A 20345-nucleotide genomic window follows, 5' to 3' on the forward strand; every position below is an offset into this window, starting at 1 on the left:
CAATGGATTATTACTCAGCAATGAAAAATAAGGAAATCATGAAATTTGTAGGTAAATGGTGGGACCTGGAAAGGATCATCCTGAGTGAGTTGTCCCAGAAGCAAAAAGACACACACGGTATATACTCACTCATATAAACATACAACGTTGGGTAAACCCACTAAAATCGGTACATCTAAACAAACTAAGCAAAAGAGAGGAGCCTAACTAAAATGTTCAATCCCCATCCTGAAAGGCAAAGAGGATGGACATCAAAAGAAGAAAACAGGATACAACCTAGGAACCTGCTACAGAGGGCCTCTGAAAGCCAGAAGAAAACAGTAAACAACCTTGGAACCTGCCACAGAGGGCCTCTGAAAGCCTCTGCCCTGCAGACTGTCAAAGCAGATGCTGAGCCTGATGGCCAACTGTCGGGCAGAGTGAATGGAATTTTATGTAAGAAGTGGGAAATACTAAGAGCTGGAGAGGACAGGAACTCCACAAGGAGAGCAACAGAACAAGATAATTTGAACACAGGGAACTTCCCAGAGACTCATACTCCAACCCAGGACTATTCATGGAGATAACCTAGAACCCCTGCACAGATGTAGCCCATGGCAGTTCAGTGTCCAAGTGGGTTACCTACTAATGGGAAGAGGGACTACCTCTGACATAATCTGATTGGCCTGCTCTTTGATCACCTCCCCCTTAGGGGGGAGCAGCCTTACCAGGCCACAGAAGATGACAATGCAGCCACTTCTGATGAGAATTGATAGACTAAGATCAGAAAGGAGTGGAGGACCTCCCCTATCAGTGGACTTGGGGAGGGGCACGCATGCAGAACGGGGAGGGAGGGTGGGATCGAGAAGGGAGGAAGGAGGGGCTTATGTGGGGATACAAAATGAATAAAGTTTAATTAATGAAAGTTAAATATAAAATTAAAAAGGAGTACAGACACAAGATTAGACTAGTAATTATTTTAATGAAAAAGTTTTAGCAGTGACTGCTAGTTATATTATTCTGGGTAGACAGGTGAATTACAATAATACTAATATCTTAAATATAAATACATGGAAACTTGAAGAAGGAATGTGCAAACTGCATGGTAGCTTGTAATTCATACTTACAGTATATGACTTTGTAAACACACAGGCTTGAAGCTTGTTTCTATCACTATCCAGCTGTAGGAGCTGGAACATATCATTCTATTTTCTGACTTTTTCATTACCTGTCACATGATTGTTCTACCAACAAAGAGTCAATTGGCTGCATGCAAACATACCTTGAAACATGCCATGCACTTGTAAGTATAAGCTATTTTTAGGTGACTTACTGATTACTGGCCCTCTGTCAGACTAACTCTACTATTTCATTAAAAGTCATTATAGTTTTTACAAAAGGATTCTTATAAAGGTTCTGAATTTTAGAATTTTAGAATCTATATATAAAGATACTTAACAGTTACAAGGTTCAATTAATAACTAAAAATTAAAACAACTTAATTCTCAACACAGTAATGTAACATCAAAAAGTGATGACGACAAGATTTTGTAAATATACAAACTGAGGAAGATGAAGTAAACAAAACAAATCCACAAAGGCTTAGGTGATTTAAAATGCAAGTGGTAACATGACAACTTGGCAACCAACTTTCATGTAAATAAAGCTGCAAAAAAAAAAAAAAAAAAGATAATTACTAAGAATACAATTTTTTATAAGTTCCAAAAAATTAAATTTGAAATTTTATTTCTGAAGAATAGCTTTAAAAATATTTATCACAAAGGATGTTATCCAAAATCTATGGCACAGCCAGATACTTAGGTCTTTCAGCCAAAAAATTTTAGAGTCTTGTTGCTTTAATAAAAGCAAAATGACTAGTGCTAAGGCCTTGAAATTTGAGGGAAAACATAGACAATATTTATAATGATGAAGGTGGGGCGAGGGGAAACCAGGACAGGCAGACAATATGACACAGTGATTAGTATCTGGCACACTGTCTCCATTTGTGTACGGGTAGGGTCTAGTTAACATGATTTCTGGAGGCTGGAGGCTGAGGAAGAAAAATCTGCTTATGCATTCTGTTGATTCATCAAGTACTGGGTTATTCACAGTCCTATGTTCATGTCTCAGAACTCTGCCACCCTGTGGCTGCTCTAAGTTTTGGATGGAGCTGTTCATGTAGTGGTTAGATACATGTAAAGATTATTATGCTTTCGAACATCATCAGTTTATCAGAAAAGACAATTGCCACAAATGTTGAAAATGTGCAAACACAGCTTGCGAGAGCTGTCAACCACCCAGGTACAATTAGAAAGTGTCGTCCTCGGAGTCATCACTCTTGGGTTTGGTAAGTCTTTCCAGCTCCTCTCCATCCTAAAGGGAAACACGAAATGAATATTTAGTTAGAATTAGAAATGCTTCATCTTCAACAATTACTAAAGGACTGTCTTACTAAATACATAAATCAAAGGTTATTCATTCAATTATGAATTTTTGTTTGTTAACTGTGAATATAACCTCAAGTTGAAGAGGTGAAATGCTACAGTTTGAAATACATTAGATGACCAAAAAATAAAGGGGAGGAGGGACAGGAAAGACAGCCCAGTGGTTAAGAGCACTTATTGCTCTTACAGAGGACTCAGGTTAGGTTCCAAGCACCCAAATAGTATGTCACAACAATCACCTGTGACTCTAGTCCCTGAGGGAATCTGATGTCTCCTTCTTACCTCTGAGGGCACAAGGCATACAAATGTGTACACATACAATAAAATAAATTTAAAACAAGTTTTTTTAATTAAAAAATAAGTGCATTCAACTCAGACCAAGGGCACCACTTGCTGGTCTTGCAGGGAAGTGATTAAAGAACCATGAATGATTCCAAGGGTTCTTGGTACTTAAAATGATTTTATTTTCCTTAAAAAGTAAGCTTAAAACTTAATAATAAAGAAGTTATTATCAGCACCCGGAAAGAACAGGACTTCTGAGGGTGCACTTTTGCTGACTCAGATGTTTGGGACACACTTTTTCTTTTCTTCTTTTTTAATCTTAAAATCTGTTGTATCAAAACCTCAGAGATACAACACCTGGAGGTTTGCTATGAACCTAGTAAATGACAGATTTTCCCAAAGAGTAAAATGGACTCATTATGTGAAATAGTTCATCTCCGTGTTAATAAAAATTATAAATTCAGAATAACTGAATGTTTAAGAATATGTTCTTATTTGAGATAGTTCTTGTTAAAAATATTTTTTTTTTTAGTGAAATAAACAGATAACTACTAGGAAGACTAAGGTACCAGGTTTTCAATTTCACATGATTGATCAATGTAAAATATTAACTTTTTCCAACCACGTGCAGTGGAAAAAGCCAGGATTAGAAGCTAGTAATATAAACAGTTACATTACTAGTCCTTTTACCTACTGTCGATAAACCATTTAGTTCACTCTCTACCCATCAATCTAGCGGAGATGGGACGAGACAAGGTACAGTGAGTATCTTTGGCGTCTGCAGTTCTATGTGATGCAATTGCATAATTAACACACAAAATCCTGGAGGCACTGTGGTTTACCTAGTCTTTACCAGGATCAGAAGTCCTGTGCGTGACGTCTGTAAGTCATACAGATCTAATACACCTTCTGATAAACTGATGCTATTCACCTCCTTGAATAATTGTGTTTTAAATTTAAGAGCGAGCAGAAAGTGCATTTACAACATACCCCACTGGAACGCTCCCAAAGACTGCCATTTAGATCTCGGATCCTTTCTTTTCTAGGAGCACATTCTACATTCTGAGTCTTGCTTGCATTATAAATAAATATGGAGAGAAGAACTGATGGGGCTTCTAGGAAAAAGTCGAGGGAGGGCCTGAAGTCGAAGACCAGGACGGACACTGTTGTGATGATGACAGTTGTCACCTGGGCCATCAAGACATGGAACATGTTGTCTAAGAATTTCAAGATAAAAGCCACTGAAAGGCCCTGGAAGGCAGTCACGAAAATAAGGGCCACTGAAAATGCATTGTGTCCATAAAAAAACCCACAGTTCTGAATCTGATCACGGTTACTGCTCTGAAGGACCAGGGTCAGCCCATTAAAAACAATGCCGAAGAAATAAAGCTTGCTATTCTGTATGAAGATGCTCTCAGTGACCTGTGCCCCCTCCTTCAGGATCTTCTCATTATAAATATTGGCCATTGAAGAAATAAAACACTGAACTATGATCAGAATATGGCCTAAGCCCAAACGGATGTGACTGAAAACTCTGGCTGTGGTGTTCCACTTGAATTCTGTGAAAGTCCACTCCTTCACTGTACAATTGTCTCTTAAGGAACATTCTCTCCTGAAATTAAGGCAGGAATTGGATGGGGTGAAGAAGGCATCGTGATGAAATCCATGTCCTGCCAAGTCATGCTGTGACGTTTTGGTACTGGCAGTTAGGGCAACAATAGACAAAAACAGAATCAGGAGGGAAGCCCACTGTATCCAGTTCAGATGCCGCCTATTCAAAGAGGGAGAAAGTAAGATTTTACCGCATTTTTTTTCCACTTCATTCCCACTCCCACTCCCCATTAATTGTTCTATTGAAAATTCAGAAACTTGAATACTTGGGCTGAATAAACTATACACGGTTGCTAGCATTCCCCACAACTCAAGTGCACTATAAACTTGACAGGCCTGTGTCTCAAACCTGACCCCTCTATCCACTTTCAGAGTGCCATAAGGATATGCTTAACTTCTTCCTACAGATCACCTTTGCATGTACAGCTGTAACACAGCTGTCTTCCAGGGCTATTTCAGATCTCTACAGCACAGTGATTTTTATTTTAATAAACTGTAAATTCTGACAGAGTACTTTAGCTCAGTTTCAAAGAATCAGAAAAAGCAGTATGGATAAACTTTAGTAACTGATGCAGATAAATTTTCCAAAAGGAAACTAGACTTTTCTCAAAGGACTTCATGACATACAAAATTTTTAAGGACATTAGCTGCTGGGTCAAGAGCCTAATAATAAGCCACCAAATAGCAAAAGTAATGGAAAATAAGTAAAAGAAAAATTATTTTGGGTGGTATTTCTGCTTATAAAACCCAACAAAGCTTTATTACTTGCTTTGCCTGAGAGTAAATTTGTGGAATATATGCACAATTATTCTACTTGTCAACTTACTCAGTTCAAAAAACATGTAACAAACAGGCAAACTAGGCTGATAAAAATTTGACCTCCCTCTCAGGGAGCTTACATATAACCAGGACAGAGCCATGGAGCTAAGTGATGGCAGAAGGTGAGACAGATGATCCACGGAGTATACTGGGGAAGGAGGGACACTTGTAGAGAGGCATCTATGCAAAGGCAACAGAGAAGAAAACGCAGCTCTCTCTCGGGCTGGAACAGTCTGCAAGGAGCAGGTCATCAGCAGAAGATGGGGAAAGCCAAGAAAAGCAGGAAGTGTAAGAGTGAGAACTGGGAGTAATAAGTGTTTTTGAGCACCTAGGGAAGGATAGGCAATTCCTGCTCTGCGAAAGAGCTAAGTGACACACAAATGACTTACCTGCTCACATGTTTATGAGACAAGAAGAAGATTTGTGTTATCCCTTTCTTCCTCCTAAATAGCTACAACTTTTAAGACCTGCTCTAAACTCCCAGGACATATGTGGAATGATGAGTCTGACATCCATTCTACAGCTTCATTCTGTGAAAACTGCTAAATGCGTACGCTAACTTAGGAAGCAGCACAGACGTATATCATGCCTGCTCACATGTTTGCACATAATTTTTGGCCTTTTAGAACAAATTCTGTGGCTTCTTAGGGGTAACTATACACAATTTACCATTATTAACTTATCTATTAAGTGAGCAATTACATTAAATTGTGTCAGGTAAGCTCAGTTTTATTATGTTTCTACTGTCTTTAGTGATATTAAAGCAAAGCAGAGAATAAAACAATGAAAAGATTCACCTAACTGCTTTCTCAAGAAAATGACACAAGATACATTTCTGAGTGAGTGCCTAGGAATACAGAGTTGTAAGAAATGATAAAGAATTGTCAAATAAGTACTTTTGGAGAAAATGACTGCCTTCTTCTACCATCCAGGACCACCTGCCAAAGAGTAGCACTGCTGGCAGTGATCTGGGCCCTCCCATTTCCTTATGAATCATTAATCAAGAAAACGTTCCTGAAGACTTGCCTTCAGGAAATCCGATGGAGGTATTTTCTCAAACTGAAGTTTCTCTTCCGAGATAAATCCAGCTTGTGTCAAGTTGACAAAAAAATAACTGGGTGGCATCACTGGCCAACAAGTCAGAAGAGAGAATCCCTTCCTGACACTTGCCTTTTCGCACTCGACACTAGTTGGGGTATTGTCACATTACTGGGCAACTCTATGTAGACTCACATACATGTCTACAGTAGTTTCCATATGACTCTTTTGAAAGGTCTTTCATGTTAGTCACTGTCTAACAGGTTCTTCAATCCTCCACTCAATTTAACCCTTTTCCTTCCCTTATCCCCCTTTAACTCTTGTGCCACTATGTTCTAGCTCTTCTTCTTCAAGATCTCTCATTCATCATTGTCCTACGGCTCTGTACTATTTCCTGACTTCTATGGAAGCTTTATACTGGATAGCTTTCAGAGAGCTCAAAGACGTTATGCAAGCTATCAGAAGGAAAAAGTAAACTAACTGAGAAAAGTAATCCTCAACCTTACCTAGCTGTGAGCTCTGAAAAATACAATAACTGTCAGCTTGGCAATACATGACCACTAATACAATAGTGACACAAATGTCATAGGGTAGCCAACCTCTTCTGACTGTTTTTAAGGCCCACTCCACAAGCTGAAACCCATATGTAGCACTGTTATCAGGGCCAAGAACGGGTGGCTAGATAGGTCATGGGCCCTAGAGGAGTATCTACTGCTATTATTCTGTTAAATGGGCTTTTTTTTTTCTTTGGTATATATGCAGTGCAGCTTTTATTGATAAAGAAAAAATAAATCATTTTTAAATCAATAAATCAAAATATTGGATATAACTGGAATAATCATAGTATATAAATTAAGCCAGTCTTAGACAAATATCATTGTTTCTCTTACATACAGTTTATGGATATTTTAGAATTTTATTTTATTTATTTAATTACTTTACAGCCTGATCCCAGGCCCCTTCCTTCTCTCCTCCCAGTCCTTCCCTCATGCCCCCTTTCCTCTATCGCTCCTTCTTCTGAGAAAAGGGCAGGCCCCTAAGAGATACAAACCCATCCTGGCACTTCAAGTCACAACAGGACTAAGCCAGTCTTCTCCCACTGAGGCCAGACAAGGCAGCTTGGGAATTCAAAGGCAGGCAACAGAGTTAGAGACAGCCTCTACTTGGGTTATTAGGGAACCCACAGTGACCATGATGCACATCTTGCTACATTTATGTTGGAGATCTGGACTCCTAATGACTTTTTTTAAATTAAATTTTTACTTTTTATATTAATTACAGTTTATTCACCTTGTATCCCAGCTGTAGTTCCATCCCTCCTCCACTCCCAATCCCACCCTCCGTCCCTTATCTCCTCCTATGCTCCTTTCCAAGTCCACGGATAGGGGAGGTCCTTCTCCCGTTTTAGCTGACCCTAGCTTATCAGTTATCACCAGGACTGGCTGCCTCATCCCCCTTGTGGCATGGCAAGGCTGTTCCTCCCTTGGGGATTTAAAGAGCCAGCCACTGAGTTCATGTCAGAGACAATCCCTGTTCCCCTTACTAGGAAACTCACTTGGATACTGAGCTGCCATGGGCTACATCTGATGACTTTTAACCCTTATCAGTGGGCTATCTTTTAACCCTCATCAGAGAATTTTTTTTTTTTTTTGTTTTTGGACTAGATGGTGATTAACATAAAGACCCATAAGTCGTTAAAGTTCAGAGAATAAGGGATTGTCTGCTGAATGGTCAGCTATAAACGGGATATTTATATCACATTCCCTCCTCCCAAGGCTTAGGGCTGACTAGGGAAGAGGTGACAGAAAGAATGTGAGAGCCAGAGGTGGTGAATAATTTCAAGGAAATAGTGTCATCTGGACACAGCAGAGCAGATGTAGATATGAACTCACCAACTGTGAGAGCATACATAAGACCTATGCAAGCTCAATGATGTGGCTACTAATCTTAGCACTTGGGAGGTTAAAGCAGCCTGACTATGAGTTCAAGGCTATTCTGGGATACAAAGTGAGACCTTGTCACAAAACAAACATTAAAAAAAAAAACACTAAAAATTAAAATACCAATAAATAGTAATCAAATACCTCACTTTTGAGAAGTTCAAGATATTTCATATACCTGATGGCAGGGGATTTAAACAGCACTAGAGCTAGCTGCTTTCCACATTGGATGAACAAGGTATCTAGTATATAAGGCTAACTAGAAATAAGATCTTGGCATATGGGTTCTGTGGGCTCAGCATTCTGGGTAAATTATTAAAGCCAGACTGGCCTACTTTAAGGATGATATATGCTTCCACCGTCAATTACTTACTTCAGCACTATCCTGAATAGAAGAGCTGTTGTTATAATGCTAAAATTCGAGAAGATAACAGCCATGGCCTAGAAAGAAAAGGAAGATAGAATTACAATCCAAGCAAAGCACTGACCTCACAACTTCTCAGCTTGCTAGTTCACCTGATACAAAAGCCTTTTAGTTACAAAGCAAAGTGGTTATTAGGGCAGCTGTTTCACTGGGGGATTAAATTCTGTTTTTATTGCTTGTTAAATTTATGCGGTTATGATCAAGTTATATATGTTTAAGTTTGGGCAATGCCTGTCTAAATGATCTGTATAAGCAGATTAAGAAATACAAATTCTAAAGGTTTAGGTTTAGAAACAAGTTACCACGCTATGAAGCACACTGGTTTTTTTTTTGTTTGTTTGTTTTTAAAGCAGCTGTCAAAGCCCTTTACAGACTTCTTTTTTTTTCTTTTTTAGTTTTCTTTTTTATTAAATTTTATTTTTTTCTTATCAGTTAAATTTTATTAACTCTGTTTCCCAGCTGTATCCCGTTTCCTCATTCCCTCCCAATCCCACCCTTCCTCCCTCATCTCCTCCCTGCCCCTTTCCAAGTCCACTGATGGGGGGGACCTCCTCCCCCTTCATCTGACCCTGTTTTATCAGATATCTTCAGGACTGGCTGCAAAGCTCTTCTCTGTGGCCTAACAGAACTGCTTCTCCCTTGGGGGGTGGGGAGGTCAAAGAGCCAGCCATTGAGTTTCTATTAGAGATAGTCCTTGTTCCCCTTACTAAGGGAAACCAATTGGTTACTGAGCTACCACGGGCTACATCCGAGCAGAGGTTCTAGGTTATATCCATACATGGTCCTTGGTTGAATGTCAGTTTCAGAAAAGTCCCTGTGCCCAGATATATTTGGTCCTTGTGGAGCTCCTATCCTTTCCCCATCAGACTAACTCCCCTTCTTTCATATGATTCCCTGTACTCTGCCGAAGGTTTGGTCATGAGTCTTAGTATCTGCTTTGAAAACACTGCTAGGTAGAGTCTTTCAGATGCCTTCTGCAGTAGACTCCTGTCATACGTTCAATGCACATCCCATCTGTCTTTCTAAATGAGGACTGATCATCTTACCCCGTGTCCACTCTCTTGATTATCATTTTTAGGTGTATAGATTTCATTATGTTTATCATATCTTATAGGTACAGACTTCTTAAAAATTACTATTTTTGTGTGTGTTGCTTAGAATATATGAAATCCTACGATTGTTCCCTATAAATGGATCAGACAACACTAATATTTTTTAACAATCATATGGTACAATTCACCTTTCTTTATTTCTTGTTACCACTTTGGGTGAATACACAGAGAAACTAGGTGTGTTGTTATCTATATGTGGTATCAGCACTTAGAAGGCTAATAATGCAGGAGTCTTGAGCTCCTGTGTAGTCTGAGACAGCAAAACCCTGCACCAAGAAATCAAATAAACAACAGAGACTATCAAGTCTTAAACAACCACTAATAACAGGAAACACAGCTACAAGAGTTAAAAGAAAAAAAAAGTAAAATTGAGCAAACCTCGTAGCAATTGTAAAAATCTAATGTTTTTCTATTGAGGTTTCTAGTAAGAATTAGACATAGACAGGCGTGGTGATGCACACTGTTGTCCGAGCACTCGGGGAGGCAGAGGCAGGTGGATCTCTGTGAGTTCAAGGCCAGCCTAGTCTACAAACAAGTCCAGGATAGCCCAGGCTATATAGAGAAACCCTGTCTTGAAAAACCAAAACACAGTAAGAAAAAAAATTAGATACATAATAGTACGTACTTACTGGTCATTAAAAGTAGTAATTTATTACATACATATCGAATCAGGGCAATCAACATTTCTAGCTTGCCAATCACTGTATTATTTGTGTGGGAGACTATGAATGGATATTTTTAGTGTATCTCACTATAATGGAAATGCGTGTGGCTTCTGGTTAGGAGAAGAGGAAGAAATGATGAGGAAAGCGGCTGGTTAAGAGTAGGGAAGTAGCCTTGAGCAATCACGACCACACAGGAACGTGTGATGCACACAACTAGTCAGCCTGACTGCTTTGACAGATTCTGAACACATTTCCTATGTTAACACCAGAGAATCAATCTAATCATAATTCTTTGTCCTAAAGCTTCTATGCACCTTTATTTAATTCCTTAAGTAGAACTAGACATGAAATGCAGACTAAATCATACAATCTGTTACATAATATTTGTAGTTATCGCGGATCAGGAAGACCCAGGCAATAAATACAGAAGAAGAATAAGGAAGTTGCAACTTTGTTTAATACTGGACATGCAGGAAATCTGTTAATTTCCAGTAAAACATAAGTAATGTTTATTACTGAATGTGAATTATCGTGTTGCTGTGATGAGTTACGATGTCTAAAAAAGTGGAAAGATAAAAGAAGGCACATTACATGAACTGAGCACTTACTATCACGCAACCACAGAGCACAGCAACACAGGTGTGCGGGCGGCCCAAGTCCCTGCCTTTGAGCTGGTTTAGTATTTTTTTCTTCTACTTTATAGATAGAAGTATTGAAACTGAGCGCAAACAAGGCCTTCCCAGTTACTCAGATTTCCACGTGTGAGACAGTGCCAGGCTCCTGGTTCCTTCTATGTGTATTGCTTTCTCCTTCTCATCCGTTTCTAAGACACATCTGGGAAGTTTCACATAAAGGATCGGTGCCAATAAAAATACTATTTATGATTAAAGTGTTAATTTATTATTTCTTAAAAACTTAATATATAATATAGGCAATAAAAGTTCTCACTTTAAGCAATACTGGGGAAGGAAGCAATGGAACCCAAGCTGACTACGTGGTGAAGTAAAGTTTGATTTTTTTTTTTTTTTTTTGAGTGAGCGTCTCTCTATACAGCCCTAGCTGTCCTAGATCTCCTTCTGCAGACCAAGCTGACCTCAAACACTCAGAGATCTGTTTGCCTCTGCCTTCCAAGCGCTAGCTAGGATAAAATGCATGAGTCTCCACCCAGGCCGAAGACTTAACTGTGATTAGCAATGCCTTTCCAAATTGATACAGAAGATGTAGCAGAGTGAGTATTCTTAGGATAATCAGTTGAATTGATAGTTTCATACTCTTGAGGAATTTGTAGATAGGATTAACATAAAAAGGGGGCAGCAAGATAGGAAAAGGTGCCTAGAGCCAAATCCAATGACCTGAGTTTGATCTTGGGACCCATATGGTGGAAGGAGAAAACTTACATCCACAAGCTGTTCTATGACTTCCACTTTTGTGCCATGGCACATGTGTACCCACATACATGCACAAACACATACATAAATGTGAAAAAAACCCCAGAAAAGTCATATAGTAAATATGGATACAAATACATACATAGTAATTGGATAAACTACATTAAAACAGGCAGGGCAAAGAGAGGTCCATCAACTGTATTTTCTGAATTAATACTGTCTGAGTGGAGGTCTTGAATGATTATAAGATAGCTCAAAATAACTAGCTGATCATTTACACAGTCAGGGTGGCTAATTAGTCCTTGTGTCTGGGAGAAACTCCTCCCAAGTGCCAGCACAGGCATCATCAACAACGTGATGATCTGGCACACACAGGCAAATCAGTATTCAGATGGTTCTAGAAAACTTCAGGAAGGCCAGTGAGAGATGAGAACAAGTAAGGTGGGTTTGTGGACTTACTTTTTTGTGACTTCCCAATGGCATTTCCTCTGTTACACTGCTACTTATGGGCTAACTTCCAAATGGCATTTCCTCATTTATACTGTTACTTACGGGCTGAAGATAGGACAGGACATAGAAGACAATCAAATTATCCAGGAAATAGAGGAAAGCAGGAATGGACCACTTCATGAAACTTGAGAATTCCTTCCAGGAAATACATCTCAAATGTCTACTTTGATGATCTTCTGAAGAAAGAGATATATGAATCATACAGAGCAATGAAGAAATCATCTTCATTGAGAATGCTTGTTTCCATTGAAACTACACTAAACTTGATTATTGGTAGAATTCTATAAAATGAGCTTTATTAAATTGCTTTTGTAAGTTACTTCAAGTCTGCAGAACTAAAAGATAATATGGCATTTATTAGTATCTCTTTTTTCTCTACCAACTCAAAGCAGAACTATCACTTCTTGTATATGGAGGTGACTCCATATACACTTGTGTTGTATACATACACCACATTAACATACAAGCAAGATATCAACAAGTTAGAGTAAGTAGAAAAGAAGAATGAAGCCTTTATGCTTTCACTCTCCCCTCAAGTGGTGATCAGAGAAAGGAACTAGTCAGTGAAATTTTATATGTACTGACTATGAGATGGTTAACTTTTATTAATCCTGGGTTTAGCTATTATTCCAACTCCAGATTTCCAGAAAGTTAGGAAGGCATGCTGTGATAGAGATAAAATGCAGAAGGGGGACAGTTTAAAGTAAGCCCTCCAAGCAATGTACAAATGCCATGAAATTATGAAATGCAACCAACTAACTAGAACTCATGACAGACTGAAACTGCTGACTGTGCAAAGACTTTCCATGTAAGCATTCTAATGCTCTCTAAAAGCATTTAGCTTACAAAAGAAAGAGTAGAACTATAGTGACAAAGCCCATAACTGGGAAACCAACATGGAAAATTAATAAAAACCCATTGAGTATAACCATCTCAGGAAGAAGCGATGAGGCAGAACAGTGGGCAGGATCCCATTAATTACAGCAGAAAATCTCTGAGCGCCCCTCCTTCCAATACAACTCTGTGTAACATTTTCTTAGCTCCCGTTTCCCTCCCTATAAAACATACTTATGCTTGGACTAGACTACATTATACAAACATTACACGAGTTCCAATGTTTTTTGATAGTGTGATGTAGCAAATGTACAACAGTTTAGTAATTACCTTTTTTAATAACACAGAGTGACACGAGTATACAGAGAATCAGCTTCATCAGCTCTGAGCATACATTCACAGTAGTAGGAAGATAGTCATACTTGTTTTCTGAAATGTAATAGGAAAATTTAAAGCTATCAAGTTTATTCTGCATGTTTTTACATGTCATTAACAAATTTTAAATTTAAAAATCAAAGTTAGTAGTCATTATATTAAGTGTCTTCTAGCTGGCACAGCTTTTCTCAATCTTTGGATACATATGTCGGGAAGTTAGGATCAAGGGCAGAGAAAGCTCTATGGGAGGGCACAGACTGACTTCTAAACAGATAATTACTAATCAGCACCTGACTCATAAAAATTTATGAATTTTGATGACCTTATAAGTCATCAAGCCTGACTTGTTTGCCTTAAAAAAAAAAAAATCAAGGTGGGCTTCATCTGTGGCATTTCTTTCACTCAGAATTTTCCAATCTGGTTCATATCATAGTACATGCAGGAACAATGCTTGGTTCCCCCACCTCTGGCATAAATGCTAAGCTGGGAGAAAGGACTCTTGTTTATAAGGTTGAGCGAAAGGAACTGTGGGTTGCCACACCCATAAACAATTTATAAAGCATAGTTTACTGACTTAAGAATGAGGTGTGGTAGTCTGCAGGGCAGAGCCTTTCAGAGACTATCAATGCAGATGCTGAGACTTATGGGCAACCCTTGGGCAGAGTGCAGGGAATCTTAGGAAAGAAGTGGGAAACAGTAAGATCTGGAGAGGACAGGAACTCCACAAGGAGAGCAACAGAACCAAAAAATCTGAGCACAGGGGTCTTTCCTGAGACTGCTATTCTAACCAAGGACTAAGCATGGAGATAACCTAAGACCCCTGCACAGATGTAGCCCATGGAAGTTCAGTATCCAAGTGGGTTCCATTGTAATAGGAACAGGGACTGTCCCTGACATGAACTGATTGGCCTGCTCTTTAATTACCTCCCCCTGAGGGGGAAGCAGCATTACCAGGCCACAGAAGAAGACAATGCAGCCACTCCTGATGAGACCTAATTGACTAGGATCAGAAGGAAGGAAAAAAAGACCTCCCCTATCAGTGGACTTGGGAAGGGGCATGCATGCAGAGGGTGGAGGAAGGGAGGGATTGGGACAGGAGGAGGGAGGGAACCACAGGAGGGATACAAAGTGAATAAAGCATAATTAAAAAAAAAAAAAAAAAGAATGAGGTGTGGTTAGCACGATTAGGTCTTAGTTACTACCCATCTTTTCTAAATACTTAATGATGACTTGCTTTATAATAGTCACAAGGACAAATAGAATCTTTATTAAGTACCATCTTAAAAACACATTTCCCTCTCTTTACGAACATTTGGTTGATTCTATTAGTCATATTAAAACTTGGCAAACATGGCGGGGGGGGGGGAAGGACTTGCCAACCTAGCCTTCTCTCTCCAGGATTCTTTTTCCCTCTTGTCTGCAGATTCCCTTGAACAATATATGCCAAATTGATTACTTGTCTGTTTCTAGGCACAATCTATCTACCTCTGCAATAGCACTTGACAAACTGTATTATAATTGTTTATTATGCTGATACCATATTCTTAGAAAGTAAATGCTTATGACAAAAAGACCAGGCTTTAGTCATATTTCTATACCTGTCCTTTAATAAATGTCCACCTGAATTTAACTATTTGCTTGTTCAATTATACATACTATTCAAAGTCTGGTTCAAATACCTCCTCCCTTGACTCAGTTCAAAGGTAGACTTAAATCACACTGTTATCCTCAGAAAATCTTTATGATTTACAAATAAACAAACTAAAATGTGACAGAAGGAAGGGAGAATGAGAAGGTTCAGATTACAAGTCAAACCATACTTAGTCAATGTTCTTTAAACCACTTTTGCTCTTATTAGTTCTTTCTGGCATTCCTCTAACAGATACTCCCAAACAGCCTCAATCCACTTGTCTCGTACACATACTTAGCAGTTTTCCTCCAGTACCAGAGAAAGGGACCATGGCCCCACTATCTGCCTACTCTCCTGTCAAAATCTGTCGCTCTCAGGGATTAGTTTCAATGAATATTTACTTTGACTCCGCATAGCTCCTTTATTCCCCTATTAATCTGACTTCCTACTTTTAGCATCCAGAAAGCTTTAAATTTGATAAATAAAATGTAAGACACCAGGACTTATCATACATTCTCTTCCCCATAACACCTAATCAGTTAAAATACATTGAGTTTCTTACTCTACCACTGTACTCAAATTACTCATTTTTCTTTCCATTTTTTGTTTTTGTATTTCCGAGATAGGGTTTTTTTGTGTATCCTTGGCTGTGCCAGAAACTAGCTCTGCAGACCAGGCTGGGTCAAACTCAGAGCTCCTTCTCTTCTGCCTCCCAAGCGCTGGGATTAAAGGTGTGTGCCAATACCATCTGAATCAAATTACTCATTTTCTGATAGCCAAATATCTTCTAGTTACAAATGCTATTAGAATTGTTTTAAGCCATATCTTTACAAGGTATAGCAATTTTGTTTTATCTCTTATGGTTAATATTCATTGTCATTTTTATTAGATGTAAAAAATCCCCTGAGAAATGCCTCTAGGCATTTGCGGGAATGTTTCCAGAGAGGTTTACATGAGGGAAAAACCACCCTGAATGTGTAAACTACCCTAAAACCTTGGGTCCAGACTAAGAAGGGAAAAGAAAAGACTGGACTGTCTGATAGGATCTTCCTGCTTCTTGTGGATTCAGAATGGCCAGCTGCCTCACTCCTACCTTCATGCTTTCCCTGCCAAGATGCACTTTATCTGCCCACACTGTAAACTGAAATAAACTGTCCCTTCCTTAAGTTACTTTTGCTAGTTCTTTTATATTCATAGCAACAAAAGAACTAAAATGTGATGGGGGGAGGGTCCTCAATTATCTTCCTGTTCCTAATCCTGTCTCTCCCAGACCACTAGAAAGCTTTGTATGTAGAACACTCTTGGACTTCTCTTGCCTCCTGTGATCCTCCTGCCTTCACCTCCTAAATCCTGGGATTAAAACCATCAAATGTTGTGACCCTGGCATACTGTTGTTCAAAATGTTGGCATTCTGCTTAAATGTAATTCCCACTTTTCTTGTTTTCTCATCTGTACTAGCTGCTGCTTCTAGAGTCTTAAATATTAATTCGACAATAATTGAGATCTACATCTTGCAACATTTAGGTTAGAGATCACTAAATACATCTGTGAGTAACTACCTCCTTTTACTCCGTTATTCGGCATTTTCTCTATGTACATTCATGTCAGTCACTATAAGACATTGCAGTAAATAGGACATATTTCTTGGACTCATGGAAGGTAAATAACAAGACTAATTTTTTTTCTCAAATTTGATCCAAATTACTTTTCCTAATAACAGTCCCTATATTTCAGCTAAAAACACTATCAACCTACTTGCAACTTGAACCAGAAAAATTTGAACATCCAGTATTGTATCTCCTTTAATTCTCACATTTAGCACACTGTCCAATTACATATTTTTTCTGTGTTTTGAATATTCCCTGACACTATCCTCTATATTCTAACAGCAGGGTTAATTAGTCTTCAGCGCCTGTGGCTTGACTTTCAATAATTTTCTAACTAACTAGCCTTCTTTCAGTCTACTGGCACTCCACTATAATCCTTCAAGTATTTAATTGCCTAGACCCTCAGGTGTCAAACATAGCACGGCATATGGAGTCCTTAACAATGTGTTACTTCTCTCTCTATTCAAACTCCCTTTTTTGATTCAACATTTTAAATGCTTTGCTCCATAATTATTTTTTGTTTGTTTGAAACTAGAGTTTCTCTGTGTGTAGCCTTGGCTGTTCTGGAACTCACTCTACAGATCAGGATAGCATTGAAGAACTCACAGAGGATCTCCTTGCCTCTGCCTCCCAAGTTCTAGAATTAAAGGTGTGTGCCACCATCGCCCAATAATTTTTCTTTTTTTCCTGAGATAAGGTTTCTCTGTGTAACCTTGCCTGTCCTGGACTTGCTTTGTAGACCAGACTACTTTGAATTCAGAGATCCATCTGTGTCTGCTTCCCAAGTGCTGGGATAACAGGCGTGCGAAGCCATGCCTGTCTTTGCCTAATAATTCTTAACTACATGTTCTCCCCCAACTCCCTTTGTTCTTTTGCCTCTGTTCCTTTTTATAAGTTGTGTTTGATCCAATACCCTACATCCCTGGTCTTCTGGTGAATCAACTATCATCTAGTCAGAAAAGTGTCCCTTGCTTCCTATGCACTACTGACCATCTTATCCACGATACACTCATTACTTTTTCATAGACTATCTCTGCATCTTGGACACAGTCCTTTTATTACATGTCTTACAACAAACGTCTATAATGTTTTTACATGTTTATCTCTTCTAATAAACCCAGTTCTTAAGGACATGGTATGTATCTTATGCACTTTGAACTCTACTATTATGATGGCTAATATTACCAAGGATCTAGAATCGTTTAGGAGACTGGGCCTCTGGTCACACCCATGAGAAATTATCTAGATTGGGTTAGCTTCTAGGCATGCCTGTAAGGGATTATGTTAATTAGAATAGTTGAGGGGGGATGACCCACCTTAACTATGGGAATTAGCATTTCATGAGCTGGGGGGTGGAGGGTGGGTGTCTTAGACTAAGAAGGTGAAAGTGAGTTCAGTGTCTCTTTTAAAAAAACATTTTAAAATATTTTTCCTTTGTATTATGTGAATGGGTGTTTTGCTTGCATGTATGTGCATCATGGAGGCCAGTAGAGGGCTTCATATGCCATGCTAAATTACTGGGACTAATGTTCTAGAGTCTAGAATAAATTATTTGAAGGATTATAGCTAGGTAGAGAAAATATAGTGGAAGAAATGTAGTTAGAAGATTTGGGTTTGGGGAGTACATTTCAGCTCTCTGGACTGCAGTTACAGTCAGTTTTGAATCACCATGTGGATGTTGGGAACTGAACTTATATATTCTGAAAAGAGGAGCCAGTGTTCTTTAGTGCTGAGCCACCTCTTCTTGCTTGATGCTTGTGGATACCATCTGAGTGTACTACAAGCGTCTGCTGCCACGGCCTCCCTGCCAAGATGAACTCTCAGTGAGCCAAAGTAAACTTTCCCTGCCTTAACCTGTTTTGGCCAAGTATTTTTGTTAGGGCAACAAGGAAAGAAAATAATAGACTATAAAAACTTAGCCTATGGCCTGAAAGGTAAATATTAACTGAATTTAAAACTTACATTCACACATAGGAGACCCAAGTAGACCACTAAAAGTCATGATGTCATGATTTTATAGCTGTCAACAGTTAAGACGTAACCTGTGCAGTTTTGTGGAATTAAGTATTTGTATAAATCCTTACAATAAAAAAAAAAACTACAAGATTTGAGTCTTAAGTATGCATGCACTAAACTTTTAATTTTTACTGTACCCTTGATAAAATAACTATATTGACTCACAAATGTCAAGAAACCAAATAAACATATTGTATTTCCAAATAAGCTACAATTGTACGTTTTGCCAGAGATCCAGAAATACATGTTGGATGAAGTAATAATCATATGTCATGATATACTGTGTTTTTATTTTGCACTTGAATGATCGAAATTTCATCCATGGTAAAAAAAAAAAAAAAAAAAAATCTTGCCAAGGAATACAAGGTTAAAACATAAAAGTTAAATACACTTTATCATCCACCCAAAACATAGTACTTTAAAAGGTATCACCTATAATTTATTCGCAAGGACCCCGCAGACAAGTGATTAAAACTAATCCATGAGCATCCACATTTTAACTCACCTTCATTGGCAGAATACTTTACCAGTAAGATGCGACTTGAACTTAAAGTAATGAATGTAACACCTAGCAGGAATGTGTACAGCGCTGATGGGCCTAACGCAGGACGCCTGACGCATTTTCCTTCCATTCCACTGGGTTTTAATTGTCTTAAAAAGAACAGTTTCATGAGCAACCCTGTTGGTAGACCTAAGGATTAAGCACAATGCAAATACTGTAGACTGTGCAGAACACAACAGGAAGCCTGTAGGTGTTTGGCCATGACTAGATCAAAACTAAGACAGCAGAGAACAGAGAAAACTTTAAGGAAATGATCCACACTGCCAAAATCTGATAGGAGATTCTCGAGATAGAACGGGGCTGGCCGGTTTGGAAATAAGATAGGGAGTGAGTAACTGACAGTTTGGGACTGCTGAAAAGCAGTTATTTGTAATTACTTTGCTCCAGAATTTTGTAATCGCTTTTTTTTTTTTTTTTCTTTCTTGGTTTACTCTCAGTAGCAGCTCTTCCTTCTCAGTAGGAAGAGCTTGCCGGGAATGATTCTTTTACAGTAACGACCACGGTGCCAGTCGCTGAGACACGGCTAAGGACCAACTGAACTAGGATAGGAACAGAAGGCTCATCTTAAGTCAGTGAGCCTAACTGGTCAGTCTTTTATGACAGGTGGCCACGGTACTCCAGGCAGGGTAAATACTTGCCCAAAGCGTACAGGTAAGATGGGCACAGAGAGTCGCTGAGGACCGCAGACAGAAGTCCAAACTAGAGACCGGCTGGCGCAAGCGGACGGAAGGCCAAGGGGTCGGCACCCCTCCACCACGGCCAGGTTTCTCTCGCTGTCAGGGAAACCCTCCCACACATGCGCAATGGGAGCAGCCGGCGGCGCCCTCGACCCTCACGCTCTGGAGCATCAATCTGCCGGCGGGGCGCGGTTACCTCAGTCGCTCAGGGAAGGTTCTAGTGGAAGAACGGACATCATAGAGCTGAGATAGTGACTGCCTAGCTCCGTAGTAGCAGCAGTGGGTTTTCAAGGCCCATTGGTGGGGAAACTATGAGCCGGAAACAGAGGGGGAAAAATCCCTTCTGCAGCCGGCCTCCGCGGCTGGACCACAAAGCTGAGGACCCCCGGGAGGGAAGCCGCCGCCCGCGCGCCCATTGCGCAGGCGCGCTCG

The 20345-nt window shown here is 39.3% G+C and overlaps 1 protein-coding gene across 3 annotated transcripts; it reads right to left on the reverse strand.

The window, feature by feature from the left end:
• Nucleotides 1-941: 941 nt before the first annotated feature.
• Nucleotides 942-20335, reverse strand: Slc35a5 (solute carrier family 35 member A5). Of its 3 annotated transcripts, none has more exons than XM_055625122.1 (7): nt 20110-20335; nt 19180-19365; nt 13377-13475; nt 12255-12385; nt 8487-8554; nt 3696-4476; nt 942-2352 (listed from the first exon to the last, which is right to left on the reverse strand). In XM_055625122.1, exons 2-7 carry the CDS (start codon nt 19343-19345, stop codon nt 2287-2289), a joined length of 1311 nt encoding a protein of 436 aa, XP_055481097.1. In that variant the 5' UTR covers nt 19346-19365; nt 20110-20335; the 3' UTR covers nt 942-2286. The 3 variants fall into 3 exon arrangements, with proteins under 3 accessions (XP_055481097.1, XP_055481095.1, XP_055481096.1); XM_055625120.1 differs by having other exon boundaries at nt 12255-12388; XM_055625121.1 differs by lacking the exon at nt 20110-20335 and adding an exon at nt 19875-20101 and having other exon boundaries at nt 12255-12388.
• Between the last annotated feature and the right edge of the window lie 10 nt (nt 20336-20345).

This window comes from Psammomys obesus, unplaced genomic scaffold, assembly GCF_907164565.1.
Source record: "Psammomys obesus unplaced genomic scaffold, mPsaObe1.curated_primary_1811, whole genome shotgun sequence".
Taxonomy (NCBI): Eukaryota; Metazoa; Chordata; class Mammalia; order Rodentia; family Muridae; genus Psammomys; species Psammomys obesus.

Bases quoted from the DNA above. Each gene is read 5' to 3' on its own strand.
- Slc35a5 (XM_055625120.1), bottom strand. From the start codon at position 19,345: ATGAAACTGTTCTTTTTAAGACAATTAAAACCCAGTGGAATGGAAGGA. The intron at 13,476-19,179 runs GTGAGTTAAAAT...ATTACATTTCAG, and splicing joins AAAGTATTCTGCCAATGAAG to AAAACAAGTATGACTATCTT. The intron at 2,353-3,695 runs GTATGTTGTAAA...GTTTCCCTTTAG, and splicing joins TTTGGGAGCGTTCCAGTGGG to GATGGAGAGGAGCTGGAAAG.